At 52.8% G+C, this 19684-nt stretch overlaps 12 protein-coding genes across 12 annotated transcripts; 5 read left to right on the top strand and 7 right to left on the bottom strand.

The window, feature by feature from the left end:
• Window positions 1-496: 496 nt before the first annotated feature.
• On the top strand, window positions 497-1294 carry IAQ61_011838 (uncharacterized protein; the record flags this gene model as incomplete). The annotated part of the gene is made up of 1 exon (XM_003844364.1): window positions 497-1294. The coding sequence occupies one exon, from the start codon at window positions 497-499 to the stop codon at window positions 1292-1294; it is 798 nt and encodes a 265-aa protein (XP_003844412.1).
• Window positions 1295-1377: 83 nt separating this feature from the next.
• IAQ61_011837 (uncharacterized protein) lies at window positions 1378-3366 on the bottom strand (the record flags this gene model as incomplete). Its single annotated transcript, XM_066099370.1, has 2 exons — window positions 1378-3082; window positions 3161-3366. 2 exons carry the CDS (start codon window positions 3364-3366, stop codon window positions 1378-1380), a joined length of 1911 nt encoding a protein of 636 aa, XP_065950889.1.
• A 529-nt stretch (window positions 3367-3895) lies between these two features.
• IAQ61_011836 (uncharacterized protein) lies at window positions 3896-5371 on the bottom strand (the record flags this gene model as incomplete). The annotated part of the gene is made up of 3 exons (XM_003844363.2): window positions 3896-4077; window positions 4129-5227; window positions 5288-5371. The coding sequence occupies 3 exons, from the start codon at window positions 5369-5371 to the stop codon at window positions 3896-3898; spliced, it is 1365 nt and encodes a 454-aa protein (XP_003844411.2).
• Window positions 5372-5579: 208 nt separating this feature from the next.
• IAQ61_011835 (uncharacterized protein) lies at window positions 5580-5848 on the bottom strand (the record flags this gene model as incomplete). Its single annotated transcript, XM_066099369.1, has 2 exons — window positions 5580-5747; window positions 5792-5848. The coding sequence occupies 2 exons, from the start codon at window positions 5846-5848 to the stop codon at window positions 5580-5582; spliced, it is 225 nt and encodes a 74-aa protein (XP_065950888.1).
• A 323-nt stretch (window positions 5849-6171) lies between these two features.
• IAQ61_011834 (uncharacterized protein) lies at window positions 6172-6860 on the top strand (the record flags this gene model as incomplete). The annotated part of the gene is made up of 3 exons (XM_003844361.1): window positions 6172-6273; window positions 6323-6428; window positions 6484-6860. The coding sequence occupies 3 exons, from the start codon at window positions 6172-6174 to the stop codon at window positions 6858-6860; spliced, it is 585 nt and encodes a 194-aa protein (XP_003844409.1).
• A 202-nt stretch (window positions 6861-7062) lies between these two features.
• Window positions 7063-7487, bottom strand: IAQ61_011833 (mitochondrial 37S ribosomal protein mS33; the record flags this gene model as incomplete). The annotated part of the gene is made up of 3 exons (XM_003844360.1): window positions 7063-7091; window positions 7147-7399; window positions 7449-7487. The coding sequence occupies 3 exons, from the start codon at window positions 7485-7487 to the stop codon at window positions 7063-7065; spliced, it is 321 nt and encodes a 106-aa protein (XP_003844408.1).
• Window positions 7488-7677: 190 nt separating this feature from the next.
• On the top strand, window positions 7678-9165 carry IAQ61_011832 (uncharacterized protein; the record flags this gene model as incomplete). The annotated part of the gene is made up of 1 exon (XM_003844359.1): window positions 7678-9165. The coding sequence occupies one exon, from the start codon at window positions 7678-7680 to the stop codon at window positions 9163-9165; it is 1488 nt and encodes a 495-aa protein (XP_003844407.1).
• A 438-nt stretch (window positions 9166-9603) lies between these two features.
• Window positions 9604-11032, bottom strand: ADE1 (Bifunctional purine biosynthetic protein ade1; the record flags this gene model as incomplete). The annotated part of the gene is made up of 2 exons (XM_003844358.2): window positions 9604-9800; window positions 9931-11032. 2 exons carry the CDS (start codon window positions 11030-11032, stop codon window positions 9604-9606), a joined length of 1299 nt encoding a protein of 432 aa, XP_003844406.2.
• Window positions 11033-11691: 659 nt separating this feature from the next.
• IAQ61_011830 (uncharacterized protein) lies at window positions 11692-12591 on the bottom strand (the record flags this gene model as incomplete). Its single annotated transcript, XM_003844356.2, has 1 exon — window positions 11692-12591. The coding sequence occupies one exon, from the start codon at window positions 12589-12591 to the stop codon at window positions 11692-11694; it is 900 nt and encodes a 299-aa protein (XP_003844404.2).
• A 483-nt stretch (window positions 12592-13074) lies between these two features.
• Window positions 13075-16077, top strand: IAQ61_011829 (uncharacterized protein; the record flags this gene model as incomplete). The annotated part of the gene is made up of 1 exon (XM_003844355.1): window positions 13075-16077. One exon carries the CDS (start codon window positions 13075-13077, stop codon window positions 16075-16077), a length of 3003 nt encoding a protein of 1000 aa, XP_003844403.1.
• A 479-nt stretch (window positions 16078-16556) lies between these two features.
• On the top strand, window positions 16557-18002 carry IAQ61_011828 (uncharacterized protein; the record flags this gene model as incomplete). The annotated part of the gene is made up of 2 exons (XM_003844354.2): window positions 16557-17090; window positions 17269-18002. 2 exons carry the CDS (start codon window positions 16557-16559, stop codon window positions 17803-17805), a joined length of 1071 nt encoding a protein of 356 aa, XP_003844402.2. The 3' UTR covers window positions 17806-18002.
• Window position 18003: 1 nt separating this feature from the next.
• Window positions 18004-19040, bottom strand: IAQ61_011827 (uncharacterized protein; the record flags this gene model as incomplete). Its single annotated transcript, XM_003844353.2, has 2 exons — window positions 18004-18700; window positions 18766-19040. The coding sequence occupies 2 exons, from the start codon at window positions 19038-19040 to the stop codon at window positions 18004-18006; spliced, it is 972 nt and encodes a 323-aa protein (XP_003844401.2).
• Window positions 19041-19684: the final 644 nt, after the last annotated feature.

Here is a 19684-nt window from a genome sequence, read left to right as displayed (position 1 = left end):
TCTATCTTGCGTGAGCAAGTTGTGTAGTCTAGTCACTAGGTATAAAAGCAGACTGTCTTCTCCGTCCAAGACTTCTTAACAGGTACCGGTACCGGTAGCCCAAGAATTGGTCGTGCGTGAGCGGCACGTGCTACCTACCTACACATCGCTGTGTCTTGGACATCGGAATGCTGCGGAACCTGGAGATGAAACGAGAAGGATCTCCAAGTTGCCAACAAAAGTCTCGAATCATGCACACAATCCGAAGTTTGCCATGAGCGATCAAAGAAAAACTTCGGCAATTGCGACACAAAGGACAGCAAGCGGGACTAACGTCAGGTAAGTTGGGTAACTTGACATGGCTTATCAGGGTCCATGTGCCCAGAATCTACCCGCGTTGCTTTTTCACCCGACTTTCAATTCACACACAATCTCGACTTTGCTAGCCTACATTCTGGTAAATCACCTCCACTTCGCAACCGACGAATCAGTGTAGCAGATAGACACTTCTGTGGATATGTATCAATCATCTCTTTCCACAAAGGACCCCAATCCGCCAGCATCCCCAACTAAGACCCCATCAACAACCTCACCTCAACAACCACACATCATACCCGCAACCTCAGCCCACACTCACACAATAATCTTCCTGCATGGCCGCGGCAGCGACGCCGAAACCTTTGCCGAAGAACTCTTTGTGTCTCGGACTGCTGATGGTCAATATTTCACTACCCGGTGCCCTGGCTTGAAATGGGTATTCCCATGCGCTCCAAAGAGTCACTCGGCACTCGACCAGGAAGAAGTGCATCAATGGTTCAATATGAGTTCTGTCCAGCGGCCGCAGGAGGATGTCGAGGTACAGCGGCCCGGGCTATGGGAGAGTGTTGCAGCGCTGCGACAGGTGATGGAAGAGGAGGCTCAGAGGGTGGGTGGTATGCAAAATATCATCCTCGCAGGCATCTCTCAGGGCTGTGCGACGGCGATTTTCACGCTATTGACCAGTGGATGGGGTGTTGGTGGGTTTGTCGGGTTAGCTGGGTGGTTGCCATTAGTGGAAGAGATGAGGGATGTGATGAATGTGCCCGGGAGAATGAAGCATTTTGTGGGGACGCCGGTGTTGTTACAGCACTGCAGGGATGACGAGGTGGTGCCTATCTGTAACGGCGAAAGATTGAGGGATAAATTAGAGGAATGGGGTATGCGGGTACAATGGCGAGATTTTGAAAAGGGAGGGCATTGGTTGCAAGAACCTGAGGGCATGCATGAGGTTGTAGAATTCATGCTCAAGTGTATGGGTGCCAGTGAAAATCAGTAAACTGATCCTAACTCATAATAGTAGTAATACTATAGCAGATACATATTGACAGTATACACTGATAGAGTGTAATGACTTAATCTTTAAATCAAGATTTTCCCATCCCGCAACGTCAACAGATCGTCCATCGTAAACCTCACATACGTACCCGCACCAGGCTTCGCCCACATGACCGGATCATTCGCACCTCCTACAACCTTCGATCCATATTTGTCGATCTCGATACCCTCTTCCCTCAAAGGACCCTTGTTCTGCTTCTGGTTGTCCGTATTGCTCCCCACACTAGCAAGCCTGATGAACACCGGCACCGCATACTTGGGCAACTTGCTCTTCGAATACTGCAACAGACCTCTCCAATCAAAAGACTCCGTACTGACGCCATCTGCAAGCCGCAGAGCGACGCAACCAGCACGGCCGTCGTGTCGGGGTACAAGAGTACCATAGACAATGGCCTCGCCAACACCGGGGTATTTTCCAAGAACCTCTGCAACTTCAGCGGTAGACACGTTCTCGCTCTTCCATCGGAATGTATCGCCCAATCTGTCGAGGAAGAACCATCGGCCGTCATCGTCTCTCCTCAACGCATCGCCAGATCTGTAGTAAAGGTCGCCCTTTTTGAATACATCGCGCACAAACTTCTTTGCCGTTGCCTCGGGGTTGTTGTGATATCCTGCAAAAGCCTCCTCGCTAGGTATATTGACAAGGATTTCACCACCCTCATTGTACGAGTTGCGCTTGACGAATCCGGTCTTGGGATCGCGTACAAGCTCGCCAGTTTCTGGGTCAATTGGCACTGGCACATATACGTCGTGTAGCGCTTTCCGGATGATTGCGCCATGCTGGGCCACTGTTGTTGCCGTGAAAGGGCCCCTAGAATACACATTCATGGCTAGAACACCTTCTGTGGAATTGAAGAACTCGATCACTTCGGCCACGTTGAAACGCTCTTTGAACCGGTTCCAAACATCAGGCCGCATACCGTTGCCGTACATGCCCCGTAGCTTGTGGTCTCGCTCGCGTGGGTGTGGAGGCGCCATGAGTAGATACCGCGCGGCTTCGCCAACGTAGATGAACATCGTGGACTGCGAATCGTGGATATCGTCCCAAAACGTACTGGTAGAAAATTTGCGACCAATGGCTACACTCATGCCACTGGTCAACGCCGCCATAGTAGCCAGACCGCCAGTTCCATGGAAAAGAGGCATACAACAGTACCATCGATCGCCGTTGGGTCCAGGTTTTTGATTGAACAGAAGATCGTCCGGGTTGCCTCGCTCATGGTACCGGCTGACCATGAATTTTCCAGCTTTAGGAAGGCCCGTAGTCCCAGAAGTGTACAACAAACACGTCGGATCCGACCCCACAACATTCTCCCGGTACTCGTCTCCAGGCACAACAACAGGCCCCGAATAAATCTTCTCCAGCAGTGCGTCATCAACAATGAATGGCTTAACACCCAACTCCTGCTCCACCTGCTCTTTGCAGCCTTCGAAACGCTCAACACAATCTGGATCACAGTCTACAAGAATCATCTTGACGCCCGCAACCTTGAGACAATGGATCAGCCCCTCGCCTTTGAGATTGTAATTCAGGTGAGCTGGCGCGCAACCAATAGCAAACAGGCCCAGCCAGATGACCATGAAGTCGGCATTGTTCATCATGTAGGTAGCAACCATGTCGCCAGGTTTCACGCCGTTGGCAAGGAAGAACTGCGCCCATTGCGCGGCGCGGTCGTGGACTTGTTGCCATGTATAGGTCTTTCCTCGTGACCAGATGCAAAGGGTGTTGCTGTATCTTGATACTTGGAGTGCAAAAGGATACCAGAGAGCTTGCCGGTTTGTCCTCACTGTATCACAATGTTAATACCTAAATCCTAGAAGCGAATTGAACCGGCGAATGATTGCGGAGTATTCAATTGGGGTTTTAATCGTACCCAGCTCAGCATAATATTTCGCGGCCCTCTTCTTAAACCTCACGAGTTTGAGATCCGATGCGATATGGTACTTTGCGTTCAGATATGCGGCCAATCCGGAGACAGCTGCTAGTGATGCAGCAGCGACTGTCGTGTCCATGTTGCGTACACCGGTGTGCTTCTTGTGTTGTGTAGGGACAGGAGAGGATCGAAGAGGCAAACCAGGCCGGATCCCGCAATGCTGAAGTCAAGGAAAGTGATTGGGATCAGCACAGGAGTTATTGAAGCTGCACATCAATTGGCAACAGTTCATGGCCCGAGCATCGCTCCCAGAAAGGAGGTAAAACTTGCCGAGGTTCGAGTCAGCAGTCTGGTCGTGCTGTGGGCGCATGAGTGCGGGGGCGGGATCGGAGCGCTGTGTCCGGCCGCCGGTTGTACAGCGGTGTTGGTATTCCCCGAATCTAGAACGAACGTTTGAAGACTTTGTGTGGGCATTTTGTGGGGAGCATGGTTGTTCGAAATGTGGTTACTGATATGACTGGCGATGGACTGACTGAGAGTGGGAGAAGAGACACGACTACATGGATGGTAAGATCATGGGCGGGAATTGTCTGTGCGTTGGATCATCAAATCGCAAATCGAGACTGAATTGAGAGAAGCGCAGTGGCATCCATGCCTCACTTCCTCCGTTACGCTGTCGTCTTCACCTTCTTGCCGACATTTTCTGTGCCAGGTGGCACCTTCAATCCTGTAAACACCAACGCAGCCACTCCGACCATTCCAGCAGCACCTGTTGCATATGCCGTCTCTCGGCCTGCCCACCAGTATAGCGAGCAGAAGATAAGAGGACCAAGAGACCGGCCAATCTGACCTGTTCATATGTCAGCAATGGGTCTCGGCGTCTGTGGACATGATGACTTACCAAAACTTCTATGATTGCCCAACTTATTGCCTCTCTCATCTGCACTTGCTTCGAAGCTCGATAAGCTGTTCAGCCCAGTAACAACGGTGGCGCTGGTCACGGCCAGAAGTGCAGCAGCGCCGTACAATGCGCCCTGCGTCTGTACGCGCCCAAGAATGAGGAATGCGATTGTGCAGCTTACGACGCCCATCTGCACCACTTTCAACGGGTGCATGCGACGTACAACGGAGCCCTGTAGGAGCGAGGCTACAAGCCCGATGAAGCCGAGAAGCCGGCCCGAGTCCTTTGCTTGATATGAGAAGAGATCATACGTCATGAATGGCAGGGAGAACTCCATGCCGCTAAAGAAGAGGATGAAGGTAAAGTGAGTAGCATTGAGGACAAAGTGTGAGTTGGTTCGCACGCGAGGCCGTGGTGCTCCATTGGCTTTCTCCGTATGCCCATTGGTCTTGCTGTTTGCATTGCCATTCTGCGCTGCGGTGGCCGAGGGTAGCGTCTCGGGGAGACAGAAGTAGAGGTAGATGGTCTCGGAGACGATCAAGAAAAGCGAGAATCCAGCTGCCATGGCAAACGGGTTCTTCTCCATGACCTGTAGTGTAGAGAGGTAGGCGCCCAGGGCTGGCCCAAATGTAAATGCAATGCTGAAGCATACTCCAACAAGCGCCATTGTCGACCCTCGCTGGCTCTCATCGCTAATGTCCGTTGCAATTGCCATTGCCAGCTGCACATTGCCCTCACTCAATCCACCCACAACTCTGCTTGCGAGGAAGGTTCGGAAGTCGGTCGCAGCAACCCACAGAGCAACACTGAGGATGTTGCCGCACATGGACCACAAAAGTGCGGTGCGTCTGCCATATTTGTCTGAAAGTGTCCCAATGAATGGCGAGGCGACGGCCTGGCAGAGGGAAAATAAGGATCCCAACGCTCCGCCGAGCAGGACGATGTCGTAGCGGGAGTTGATCGGTTTCGCGAACGAGTTCTTGTATGCGTTTAGGCCAAGCAGGACCTTGGACAGGACGGTGTTCGGATCGCCAGTCTCGTGGTTACGGTAGAACTCGATGAGTTTGGGGAATAAGGGAAGGATGAAAGTAAAGGAAATCTGTGTCTTGTCAATTTACATCGTGGTCATGGGTGACACAGAGGGCAATGCGTGACGTACCAAGTCAAGGAGGAGAGATATGAAGAGCACCTTCAACACTCTTTTCCGCAGTGTCGCAGACACTGGCGCTGCTTCTGTACCCATCTTTGATCCTCAACACAGGGGTTGGCGCAAGCGGAAAATGCGGATGGACGTGGTTGTCACCGCTTTCACAGCTCACTGTCTGGTTTTTAAGTGTCACGAAGCAATCAAAAGCAAAAGGAGGCGGGGGAAGATCTGGCCAGCTTGGTCGGAAGCGTACAATCTACTACGTATGTATAGAGCTGCAAATAGCACGCGCTGTGCTATGTCTTCATTGGGCGGCGCGTAAGCTACTACCCTCATAGTGTGTATGAGGCGGACCATTACGAAAGTCGCGCCGTGGAGCCGGTATGAAACATGGTTCCTCTAGTGGGTCAAGCCTTGCGAAGAGTCCAAGACCAACGCTCGCGGCGGACGGCTGTCTGCGGAACGAGACGGACTACCTAGTCACTACATGCCCTGAAACGATGAGGGACCACTTACAGGCAGAGCAAGACAGATGACACTTGTACTGCCATATCCATATCGCCCCCGAGTCATGATCGAGTATCATCTTCTTTGTGACATTGGTGTTCTCTTCCAACAAGCTACGTAGTAAGTAGCGATAGAGTGAGTGATTAGCCTTACCCGCAGAGTGGTTTACTTCAGCGCCAACCGAGGCACGACCACTTGCATAGTACAAGCTTCGTGTCGATCTCTGCTTTACCTTGGTAGGCTCGTAGGATGATGTATGTAGTGGCTGGTACGAAATGGCCAGTCCTTGACGATCAATACCAACCCAACTATCTTATACTTATCCTACTCGTCAACTTGTCTGCTTACAGGAGGTGTCGATTGATTTAGCCACTACTTTTTCCACCCAGATGGGTAGCGCAATTGCAGGCCGGGAGAAAGCAATGGCGGCTGTGCGGGCCATGTTCGAACGGTACAAGCTGCTTGCTGCCCAGAGGCCCAAAGACCACATTGTGAGTGATCCAGTGTGTTCTGCTGCACTTGTGGCTAAGGCATCAAAAGGACTATGACCGTGAAATCATGGAAAATCTGAAGCTCATAGACGCTGGACTTGATGGCTCGGTTGTATATGACCTGTATATAGCCCCTAACTTCTCCAATTTGAACAGTATGACGGTATTCAACCCTTTATCAAAGAGGAAGTCTGTCTGACTATATAGCAGATGTGATGCACGGTGGCGCAGCTGGCGTCATATTCGATATGGCGACAACAACTGCTCTGTGCCCAATTGCACGGCCCGGCTTCTGGGAGTTCATGGGCGGCGTAACTCGCTCACTCAATATTTCCTATCTAAAGGCAGTACCCATAGGAACACATGTTCGCCTGAAGAGCAGGGTGGTGAGTGTAGGAAAGCAGATGGCCATGATTCGAGGTGACATGACAAGCATGGACGGAAAAACGACTTTCTGTACAGTTGAGCACCATAAAGTGAACTCGCCGGTATTACCAGAACATCGTCAGGCTAGAGTACCTTGGGACGATGAGTTCGAGAAGGAGTGGGGTGTCAAGACAGATGGAGGCACTGAGAGCAAGATATGAGAAGATATATATTGACACCATGTCGCACATGACATGTGCTGTGCAAGGTCTTCGACTTTGCTATGAAAAATGTAGGTGTGCACAGTGTACAGAAACGCCTTTTCCATATGGCTTCTACAGAACTGTGCAGTGTGGATATTGGAGTCAATCGCTTCGCAACTGCCGTCATCGCTTGTCGTTGACTGTGTTGCACGACACCGGCTTACTTCCTCTTGTTGAACTTCTTTGATTCTATACACAATTAGCATTCATTCCGCAACACACACATAGTAGACAGTCAACCTACCCGCAGCAGTCCTCTTCTTCTTTGGTGCGCCCTTTCCTCTTGACTTGGCAACATTCAGATGCTCCAGCCAGTCCTCCTCATCTTCGTCAATCAACTGGTGCTCTCCATATAGCGATCGCAATTGACTGATTGTTCCGATACGTGGTGGGTAGTATGAAGCGACAGAGGGCCCCTTGAGGCGCTGGTGAAGGATGCGCGATCCTACGCGGAGGCGTTCTGGGTTATATGTGGTATTAAAGACACTACATTGGACCTGCGCTTATCAGCTGAGACAACATGGCGATGTGGAGAAGAGCATATACCCTCATGATGTCCAGTATTCGTTGCCGTGGGACCGCCATTGTGCGCGACTGGTCTTCAATCGTTGCGCGAGGGGCGAGTGCGGCCTTCAGACGGACATTTCGGAGGTGTCCTTGGCATGCGGCACTAACTACCTAGCGCCCGCGTCATGGGCAACTTTTTTGAGATGCACAGACTCTCACTCCACAGTCGACATCATTAACCCAAGTTACGGTACCGCTTGCGCTCACAATGACAACACCCAAGCGTGTGGGCAACTTCAATCATATGGAGCGCGGCGGAAAGAGGCACCAGCCCGCGCGGATGACATACAATACTGCAGCCTACGACGACTCCGTCAAAGCAACTACTGGCTATGGAAAACCCCAACACAAACAAAAAGGGTTCATAGGCGACCCCAAGCCGCAGCCTCCACTCTCGACACCGGAACTACAGACCGGTTTGGTAGCCTTGCTCGACAGATTCATAGGAGAAGAGACAACGCCCAAGGCAGACCGAGATGTACTCCATCATGCCAGAGAGCTGCGCCGACTTCTCTGCGCGCGTCCCAATTTCCTATCCTCACAGTTGAAGCAAGAACTGGACCAGAAGCGGCCCTATAATGAAGCAAGGGTCAAAATACCTGACTGGATCGAACGCCAACTTCATGCAGCAAAGGCCCTTCCACCATTACCGCCCATAAATGAGCCTCATCTCCACCAAGCCGTCTTCACCCACCGCTCAGCTGTCATCAATCCAGGTGACCTTGTCGCAATGTCCAAACTCGATCTTGGCCTCGACTACGAACGTCTCGAGTATAGTGGTGACGCCTACATCGAGCTCATCGCTACCCGCGCCCTGTGCAATCGCTTCCCCCAAGTCGATGTTCCAGAGCTTTGCTCATGGCGCGAGCGCCTTGTCGAGAATTCCACGCTGAGCAAATTCTCCGATGCATACGGCTTTCCTGACCGCCTATCGCACCGTTTGTTCGTCGAACGAGGCTCCAAAGCATGGATGAAGGTCTCGGCGGACATATTCGAAGCATATATTGCCGGTCTCGTAGAATCAGACCCAGAGCACGGTTTCCATATCGCAGAAGAATGGCTCACCGAACTCTGGGCCCCGCAGCTTCTCAGCTTCCAAGCCAAGGTGATAGAGAACCCTAAAGCAAAAGACGAGTTGAGTAAGCTGGTCATGTGTAAGGGCGTTACATTGCAGTACCGGGAAGACAAGCCGATGACATTTGATACGGGGAGTATCCAGCGATATTACATTGGCATCTACCTGACGGGTTGGGGATACGAGGATGAGTGGATTGGCAGTGGAGAGGGACAGAACAAAAGCCAGGCCGGCATAGCCGCTGCGACCGCAGCTATCAGGAACAGCGCAGTAGTCAAGGACGCAGCGCAGAAGAAGGCCGAACTTCTCCAGTCTAAGAGGCTCGAAAAAGAGGCGTTGGCCAAGGAATACGCCGAGAGAGAGGCAGCTAATGGAGGGGCAGGAGTGAAAGAGCCAGCTGCAACTGTCGAGAATGGCGTGAGAGAGTCTAGTCAAGAGACAGTTCCCAAAACCGGTGCGAATGGTGCACAGGATGTCACAGAGACCAAGGACTGCCAAGACAAGCCGAAGAAAAGAAAGAGCGACAACGACGAGGCATCGTCTGACAAGAAGAAGAAGCGGAAAAAAGAGAAAAAGGACAAGGAGAATATGAAGCTCAAGTCTGACAGCAACAGCGCTTGACCTCACCCATACCGCTATGCGAAAGGTATTAATAATGCGTCCGCCATGAACTTCCTTTTGATGAAGAGGCATAGCAGGTGTGTTTTCAATGCATATGAGGCTCATACTAATGATTCTTCTGATTCATGAGGATACATTAAAGATGTAGGTAGGTAGGAGGGTAGGTATATATTCCCATGCCTGCACTCTGGCTAGTATCAACTATGCGTGCCTACCTAGGTCCATAGGTACAATGCTCAGCGTATTCTTCATCATCTTCTACCAGACCTCTTCGCTCCTCATCCAAACCTTCTACTTACAAATTCTTTCCCGACGCCCCAAAAAAAAAGGCACTCATCCTAGCTATCCCATGTCGTTATGTCCTACCTCATCCGTAAATTGACTTGTGAATTGAACTGAACCGCACCGCACCACACTCCACCTAAGCCTGCCTACCTATTACTTCCTCAACGCTCGGCCCGCAATATCTTTCCGGAACTGCATGCCCTCGAAATGTATGCACTCAACGCCCTTGTACGCCTTGGCTACTGCTTCTTCAAGCGAGGGCGCCGTCGCCGTCGAGGCTATAACACGGCCTCCAGATGTCTTGAGCGTGCCGTCTGAGAAGCTGGTTCCGGCTTGGAAGAGAACGACGTCTGTGGGTTTTGAATTAGCCAGGCTGTGGCACTACCCAGGGAAAAGTTTGCTAGGAGGGAGAGGAAGAACACTTGGGGAAAACCTATGTCTGAATGGGGAAAGGCGAAGGAAAGCAAGGGGACTGCTTACCGTCAGGCACAGCGTCGAGCGTCATGGGTATACCCTTTGCATAACTGCCTGGGTAGCCACCAGCGGCTACGACGACGGTTGCTGCGGATTTCGCCGAAACTTTGACATCGACGTCTTGTAAGCGGCCGTCTGCACATGCTAGCATGACGAGTGCGAGATCGCTTTCCATGAGCGCAAGCAACGATTGTGTCTCTGGGTCTCCGAACCGGACGTTGTATTCCAACACCTTGGGTCCGTTTTTTGTCATCATGAGGCCTGTGAAGAGCACGCCCTTGAACTCGAATCCCTCGGCCCGCATGCCGTCAATGGTAGGCTGCAGTATTTCCCTGTCGATGAGATCGAGCACGGCTTGCGGTGCAATGCGCGTGGGCGCATAGGTCCCCATCCCTCCTGTGTTAGGCCCCTGATCGTTGTCGAAGATGCGCTTGTGGTCCTGTGCAGGCGGGAGACTCTTGATGGTCCTGCCATCGCTGAAGCTCAGAATCGACAACTCGTCGCCCTCGAGGAATTCCTCGATGACGACCTCGTCGCCTGCGCTGCCGAATTCCCGGTCGAGCATGATGTCCTTGAGTGCAGCGTGAGCTTCATCTTTTGTCTGAGGGATGATGACGCCTTTTCCCGCGGCCAGGCCCGAGGCCTTGATCACAATATTGTGCGAGATGGAATCGAGGTAGGTTTTGGCAGCTTCGTAGTCGCTGAAGTTTTCGTAGGCAGCCGTGGCGATGTTGTGGCGCTTCATAAAATCCTTGCTGAATGTCTTGCTGCCTTCCATGCGCGCAGCCGCCTGCGAGGGCCCAAAGGCCTTGATGTGCGCGCCGCCGTTGGTGTGGAAAAAGTCAACGATGCCGGCTACGAGGGGGGCCTCGGGCCCGGGTATCAAGAGGTTTACATTCTTCTCGTTTGCAAAGGCGACGAGGCTGGCGAAATCGCTGTCTTTGATGGTGGATACATTAGTGACTCTAGAGGGCGAGAGTGTTGCTGTACCGCCGTTGCCGGGGACGACGTAGATGTGCTCGATGGAGGGGGATTGCAAGAGTTTCCAAGCGATTGCATGTTCGCGACCACCGTTGCCGACTAGTAGGACGCGGGTTTTGTCTGCCATTGTGAGTGCGGGCGTGTATGAGCGACCGATGTTGCCATGTCGCATGGGGATTTCATTTTATTTTTTGGCGGGAAAGGAATTACCCCGCCGTGGGGTAAACTCGTCTTGCAGGGATCTGAGGTGTGAGGTCACTTTTGCAGTCCCCAAGTGCCCGGGTACCTGAACGACATGTTTTTAGAAGGGTGTTTTATTGGCCTACGGGGCATATATGAGTGTAGAAAAAAAAATAACCTGACAGAACGCTCGCAGTGGACACAAGACTCTTGTGATCATACCACGAGCGATCTTGCTTCGTGCAGTGGTGTCGAAGGCTGATGGTTGCAGGTGCATTTGCAGCCCTTTTTCAACGAGCCATACCAAATGTCTTTGACAACTGCATCCAGGACAAGAATGTTGACGCATATCAGCACGTAGTCCTTCCATTGCTCCACACGTTCCTCATGTGCCGCGAGCCACATGGCTGCAAACATTGCGATGCAGCGTATGAGGCCCCAGCATACATCGTATGCGAAATAGCCCAGGCTTGAGCTCCATGTGCTCCGGGCTGACTGCCCAGAGCCTGAGTGCTGGAATTCGCGTTGAGATGAATGTTCCTCTTGTCTGAGTTGATACGGGGGACAAATTTCCGATTCGATGTGTGCTCCTGAGCAGGGATTACATCAGCCATGGCCATTGTAGTCTTGCTTGGCTTTCATGAAAAGCTGACCTAGCACGTCTGACTGCTCTGGAGCATGGGAGGCCTGCTGCTGGTATGGACTCGGCTGGTTGTGATGGCTGTGAAGGCTGAAGCCAGCGTCTTGCTCGCGTTGCTGGCCAAACAGTCGGCGAAGAGAGAGCTGGCGGCCCATGGGAGCAGACGAGGCAGACGAGGCTTCGACCTGTTCGGTGGCTTCTATGACACCATTCCTCCCTTCTCTCTCCTTGGCCTCCCGACTAGCTCGTGCTCGGTCTGCGATTGCCATCATCTTCTCGGCCGTTTCGACGCGACAGTTGGCGGTGGTAGCTGGCGGAGGGTCGGCAAAGATCCAGATGCCGTAGACCAGGTCGCCCTGGAGGATGACATAGGGGTCTGTTATCTCCATCTCGTCACTGCTAGTGAGTTCCTGGTAGAAGTTGTCCAGGCCACGACGATTGTAGATGATTGCGCAGTAGCGTTCGGCGCCAATGGGCGAAGGTGTCAGTTGACAGATGAAGAGGGTGCCCTCGATGCCAACCTTCTCCCATTGCTGCGTCTCGAGGTTGAACGTGTAGAGGGCTGCATAGGGGGTCACATGCTCAATCGCGAGCAGATCCGGGTAGACGCGACGCAGAACTGAGAAGTTGAGCTCTTCGTTGGATCGCGGGGGAGGGAGGGGCACGTCGACGGCGGGTGGCGGCGCGTCAGTCTCGTAGTCGGAGGGCAGCGGAGGCGGCTGTGACTGTGACTGTGACTGAGACTGAGACTGAGGCTGAGACTGAGGCTGAGACTGAGACTGAGGCTGAGACTGAGACTGAGGCTGAGGCTGAGACTGTGACTGTGACTGTAAGGCTGCTTGGCCTTTTGCTTTATGAGGAGGCATGGCGATGTTATGGTGCTATGCTAGAATATTTGAATATGGATGTTACGGTGTATTGTGTACCGGTGCTGAGGCGAGTCAGTCGTAGTGGTGTTCCGCGCCTAGGTGACGTTAACTACCTACCTAGCTGGAGGTTGACAACGGTTGATCGTCGTCAATCGTCAAATCGTCAATCGTCGTCAACCTTCCACCGTCAAATCTTCTTCTTACAAAGAAAAAAAAACCTCTTTCCCTGCCTGCCATGCACTCTGCAGCCCTGCTGGCAGGTGGCAGGAAGCTTGGACTCTGACTGAGAGCGGCAGCCACTCCGCAAAGTCTCAAGACCCCAAATAACCTTTCGTCATCACTGTGGCTCCATTCACCCCTCCAGACGCGCCCTGCCTGCCCTCTTGGCTAGGTAGTACCGGTATGGGGCTTGCGACATCACAGCCCACACCAACTACTACTACTGCTACTGCTACTACTCCCTAGCACCACGCCCCCGCCATGGCTCTCGACGCTTCCTCGGTGCGCTCCACCGAGTATCTCGACGCCAAAATCCCAGGTGCCTTCCCCGATGGCCGCGCCCTGAGTCTTGCCTCCGTCACCACCCACCAGGCCTCACTGTCGCAAATCCTCTATGACCGCCGCGCCGAGTACACGCGACCCCGCAGTGTGCGCATCAAAGTCGGTACCTGGAACACTGGCGCGCAAAAGGGCACCGAGCAGGATGTGGGCGCCTGGTTTGTGCGGGCCAAGGGCGTCGAGGAAAAGATGGCCGGACTGGGAGTATCGGCCGAGGACAGACAAGACGATAGCAGAGAAAGTGTGCAAGCGCAGGAGGCAAGATACTCGAAACAGGTTCCAACCATACCCCACCATGATTCCAGCGCATTGCCAGCCGACCATGACATCGATCTTTACGTACTGGGCCTGCAAGAAATCGTCGACATCACTTCAGCCGCCGAGGCCCTACGCCCTTATACCGATCCCTCGGTAGCGAACAAGTGGAAGACTTCCATCGAAGCCTGTCTGCCCGCGGGATACCAGCTGGTTGCCGAACAGCAGCTCATCGGCCTGTACTTGGTCATATACGCCTCGCCAGAGCTGGCGGGCCAGATCAAGAACGTCAGTACCACTAGTGTTGGAACTGGCCTCATGGGCTACATGGGAAATAAGGGTGCGGTGACGGCGCGAATTGTGTTGGGAGAGACGACTCGCCTTGTATTTGTCAACTCCCATCTTGCAGCCGGCGCGGACAAGGCCTCGCTAGACCGGAGAAACTGGGACGCTGCTCAGATTAATACCAGAACGAAATTCGACCCGATCGTGGACGCTCTGGGCACCTCCCATACACAGCCTGAAGGACTCGGCGAAGAGGACTTTGCATTCTGGTTTGGAGATCTCAACTATCGCCTACAAGATATGGCAGGTGATGACGTGCGACGACTGCTCACGGTACATACCATGGATATGGATGATGACAACGAAGGCCGACCGTCTACCTCTGTCGACTCTGGATATGCTTCCCAGCAGTCATCTGAGACAGCGCATGATGCTATGCCAGTACCGGACGAATTAGATCCTGCTTCACTGCAGACCACCATTTCGTCTCTGTTGCCACATGATGAGCTGCATCAGCAAATGAAGACTGGCAAGGCATTTCACGATGGTTGGGCCGAGGGTCCAGTGCGCTTTCTGCCTTCGTACAAGTACGACATTGGCAAAGTTGGCGTGTTTGATTCGAGTGAGAAGCGACGTTGCCCGAGTTGGTGCGACCGCATTCTCTATAGGACACGTGCAGCAAAGCATCGGTACGAAGATCAAGTCAAGGAAAAAGAGGAAGCCCGTCAAAAGGATGAGGAGATGAAGGCCAAGGGGTTGGATGATCCTGGAGACGACGATGTCTTGTACGACTACGATCCAGACACAGACGGTGACAACTACGACGATTATGATGAAGGCGAAGACCCAGTACCTGAACCCATCACAACCAAAGATGATCTTTCCGCCGAAATACTACTCGAATACTACACCACTCATATGCGCGTATTAAGCTCAGATCATAAGCCTCTGGATGCCGTCTTTTCTCTGCAGTACGATGCTGTTGTGCCCGAGTTGAAAGCCGCCATACATGGCGAAGTGGCCCGTGAACTCGATCGACAGGAGAATGAAGGGCGGCCATCGATTGCCGTCGTTGTCGAGCGGGCTACGGGCGCCACATCGTCAGAAGAGAATGACAAGACGGACAGCTCATTCGAGGGCGTAGATTTTGGCCATGTCAAGTTCGCCAAGTCAAAAAGGCGCAATCTCACCATCGCGAACACCGGGCGTGTGCCTGCTACCTTTGGATTTGCAGATAGGCCAGTAGACAAAGATCAACCGGCAGGTCCCTTTCCACCCTGGCTCAGCGCCACCTTCGACAGAGAGCCAGACAAGCTTGACAAGCCTCAGCCTGGCGATATACACCAACACTTTACCCTCGCCCCAGCCAATGTCCTTAATGTGGAACTGAAGCTGAAAATCGAAAATGTAACCGCGGTACGCGACCTCAACGAAGGTGAAACCGTTCTCGACGAAGTCCTCGTCATCCGTGTCGAAAATGGCCGCGATCACTTCCTACCTGTGCGTGCGCAATGGCTGCCCTCGGTATTAGCTCGCTCCATCGACAAGTTGATCAAGATCCCCGAAGGTGGCATCAGGAAGCTGCAGAACCAGACTCCGGCTCGGGGCGAGGTAAAATGGAGCGTTCCGCGCGAAATGTTCCGACTGACGGAAGCCATAGAAGACCTGATCGAACGTACGTTGGCTGAATGGGAAATGACCAAGGGAGAAGGTGAGAAGGCGCCGTGGCAAGATAATGCAGGATGGCCATTCGTTCTAGCTTCCAGAGGTGAAGCGAAGAGATGGGCACATGAGGACGAGTTGGCAGACGTGTACAATGCACTCGACTGCGATACTCCATTTGCCGACGCCTTTGAGCCCGAGACCCGGGCTAAAGAAAAAGTGGAGGTGTTGGCGGAAGTCCTTCTAACCTTTCTAGCCAGTCTGACAGACGGCGTAATAACACGCAGTCTCTGGGAGAGAATTGAAGAGGCTCTCATTATGCGCGAAAAGAGCAAGCAATTCACCTCTCCGGACGACGATAAGATGGCCATATTGGAAATCCTGGCTTCTGCACCCAATCACAATGCTTCGTTCCTGCTCATCTTGTCCTTTTTGCAGAACATTGCCAATCAGATTACAGAGCAGTCGAAGCCCAAGCCAGATGATGGTGCACGAAATAGTGTCGATCTGCCTGCATCACCACAAGCAAAAGTTCGGAGGCGGACTTTGAGCAAGGTCCCAGAAGTCGCGATTCGACAAGTGATTGTGAAGAACTATGCATATGTGTTTGCAGGTGTCTTGTTCAAGCCAAAGGAAGACGGAAGGATGAGGGAGAAAGAAAAAGCACTGAGGAAAGAGAGAATGGTTGGCACCATTGAGCTGTTTCTGAATGTTGCAGTTTGAGAATGTGTGGATTCGAAGAACCGCGTTTGGCAGCTTTCCTTCATGTTGGAAGGGCAGGCTATTTGAAATTACCAGCCAATAGATGCTCTGGGTTGCAGAGTAACTGGTGATACCCGAACATAATAGACTTCAAGATAAGGTTATATAGATGAATTGAAACATCTCCCTCAAAGCCATGACGCTGGATTTGGTATTTTCATCACTATACATAACAACATGTAACCAAGTCAAAAGCACATAAATTTGAAAACCATAGATATCTTTACTTTCACACACGCCTAAACAGGCAAAGCATTACGGTATACGAATTGCTCTTATTTATGGCTATGTTCACCGCTGCTCCTTAGCGTAAAGAAACACAACGCTACACATCCCCATCAAGCCTAGCGCGACCGAGATATCAAAACCTCACTATAAATCGCTCTTTTATTCCACCTCGTCCCTTCTCCTCTTAGCAATTTAATCTTCAATCAATTGCCATGTCACAAGCCCCCGCCACCCAAATCTACCTCCGGACACCACCCGAGCCCGGCAAAAAATCTGCAGCACGTGTCTACATCATCTACTTCGTGACAGGGAACCCAGGCCTCGTGGAATACTACCGCACCTTCCTCACCCATCTCTACGGCCTGTTGAGCCAGGACACGGCGTCGAACCGGGATGTGGAGTTTCAAGTGTACGGGCGCTCGTTGAGCGGGTTCGAGGTCAAGGCGGCGGATATGAAGACTATGAAATGGGGGAAACAGCCACCGTATGGACTGCAGGACCAGATTCGCCATGCCGAGGACCAATTGACTGAGCTTGTGGAAGAGGTCAAGGAGGAGGGGGCGAAGGATGTTCGGGTCATTCTTGTGGGGCATAGTGTGGGTGCGTATATTTCGCTCGAGGTGATTAGGCGGTTGAGAGCGCATGGGCTTGCGGGCGAGGACTTTGAGACGAGGATTGTAGGCGCGGTTGGGCTGATGCCGACGATTGTGGATATTGCGAGGAGTGAGAGTGGGATTAAAGCGGCGGTATGTTTTCATCTTTCTTTCTCTTTTTCTTTCTCCTATCCACATACACACGCCCCTGGTTTAACCAACAGACCAAACACATTCCTCCTACCATTCAACTCCACACCAACCCAACCCAACCCAAATCAAACCAAACATCAACAATCATAACTAACATGAACATCTCACCCCCTATCAGCCCTTGCTCAAAAACTCAAACTTCGCCACCCTAACCTCCCTCCTCGCCTCCCTCCTAACCCTCTTCCTCCCCCTCTCCCTCCTCACAACCCTCATCTCCAAGCTCCTCGCCTTCCCCCAAACCGCCGCCCACACCACCGCCCACTTCCTCAAATCCCCACACGGCATCCACCAAGCCCTGCACATGGCCCGCGACGAAATGTTCCAAATCGACACGGACATTTGGGACGAGGAGATTTGGGGCGCTGGTGCCGGTGCGCCGCGGTCCAAGCATCCGCATCCGCGGCCCGTGCTGCGGTTTTTGTTTGCGAAGCGCGATCATTGGGTTGCGGATGCGACGAGGGATGCGCTGATTAGTGGGAGGGGTAGGGTTGAGGGCGGGGTTTATCCGAATGGGGTGGAGGAGTGGAGGCCGCTGATGGAGGTGGATGAGAGGGAGGGGTGGCCGCATGGGTTTTGTATCAGGCATGGGGTGCCGGTTGCGGAGAAGGTGGTGGGTTATGTGAGGGATATTGTGGCTAGGGATGAGGGCAAGTAGGTGGCGGTGGAGTCTGAGGGCGTCGAGGGACCTTTGGGAGAAGGAAGTTGGGGTGGTTCGGATGAGCATCGCATGAAAGTGTATCAGCAATGCAAACGAGATTAAAATGCCATCCACGTTTGGACATGAATTCCATTGCTTTGCAACCGCCATAAACTACGCAAAACAACTCTATCATACAACACCCCAACCCTCCCCTTACTCATCCCCCCTCAAAAACTCCACCACCGCATCCACAAACTCCTTGGGCCTCTCACTAATCACCCAATGCCCACAATCGACATCCACAAGTTCGAACCTCGGAAAGAACCGACCGATGATAGGCAACACCTCATCACTCACATAGCGACTCTTCGTCCCGCGAATAAACAGCGCCCGCTTATCAAACCGACGCTCCTCTGGATTCGTAAATGGAAAATCCGCCATGTCGTCCAGCGCGCGGGTCAAGATGTGAATCGGAATGCGAAACCGGAGCGGCTGTCCAGGCTCGTCGCGCACGAGGTTCGTCAGCAAGAACTGGCGGACGGCCAGATCGGGGGCGTACGGCTGCAAGACGGCATCCGCGTCCTTCATGCTCATGGGCTTTGCGGCCTCGACTTTGCGCATGCCCTCTGCGTACTTTGGAAAGTCGCTGCTGAGGGCTGCATCGACGGGAGCGTTGTCGACGGGGATGATGTTGGCGCAGCAGTCTGGGTTGCGGAGGGCCATGGCCATGACGATTTTGGCGCCCATGGAGTGGCCGATGAGGGTGCTGTTGGTGAGGTTGTGGGTGGAGAGGAAGGCTTCGACGTCGGTTGCCATGGCGGTGTAGTTGTGGGTTTTGTCATGGGGGGAGTCGCCATGGTTGCGGGCGTCGAGGGCGTAGACGGGGCGGGAGAGGGTGCGGGCGAAGATGCTGGTGGGAGGGTGAAGGGTTAGGTTTCTGTATGGTAATCAAGGGGGGAAGAGGGAGATGCGCACTTTGCGACGCTCTGGTTGTTTCTTTTACTGCCAAACAGGCCATGAATCATGACTATAGGGTCTCCTTTTGCCTTGCCATTGTCATCGTGGAGTCGGTATGCGAGGTCTACGGCACGCAGCGTTGCCGAGGCGTGAAGTGAACGCGTCCATTGTGGTGATGGTGGTGACGGCGGTAGTGAAAAGGGTGAGCTGCAGCGCTGTATGTGCGTAGGATGTTTTGGACGGATCAAGGGCGTGTGGAGGAGCTTCAGAGTAGGTTGTATGGATCTCCGCATGGTGGAGAGCTGTGTAGATTCCCTCCCCCGTTCCGAAGCCCGTCGGAACTTTTTTTTCTCGCATTGCCAAGGCCCACGTCATCTTCCGTGGACCGCTTCCGTGGACGCTTGCAAGTACATAGTATAGCCATACATACAATGTCATAGTCATACATAGTCAGAGCCAAGTCGTTGATGGTGGACGATTGGTCGGATGGTGGCTTGTGTTTCGAAAGAGAGTTGCAGATTATATATTTGGCTGCAGGCGGGGAAGATGGCCTCCGCATTGGGCCTTTGCCATATTCATGGAGCAACTGCAATTCTATGCTCCTGGGGTACCGTACAAGGGCAATGTTTCTGCCAAATCGTTCTACATTCGAGAGCAGCGTCTTGGCCTTTCAAACAAACAACTGATGTCAGTAATCATATCCATCATCAGATACGTCTCTCCAAATCTTACCCATCCAGGCCCTTGTACCATCTCACATAAGTCTCACCTGCATCGGTTCCTTACTCTACTCTCGCGTGCGATAAGACAACCACCTAACGATTAGAGTACTTGTCATTGCTTTGACCAAGTGTGTACCGTATATGCACCATGTGGGGGAAACAGGTGCCCAGCATGCATGCTCGGTCGTGCATCTTGCCGCCCTCCCGCCTTGCCA

The sequence above is a fragment of the Plenodomus lingam genome (assembly GCF_022343315.1).
Source record: "Plenodomus lingam strain CAN1 chromosome Unknown scaffold_20, whole genome shotgun sequence".
In the NCBI taxonomy this organism is placed as follows: domain Eukaryota; kingdom Fungi; phylum Ascomycota; class Dothideomycetes; order Pleosporales; family Leptosphaeriaceae; genus Plenodomus; species Plenodomus lingam.
This window is presented reverse-complemented; position numbering and strand designations above follow the sequence as displayed.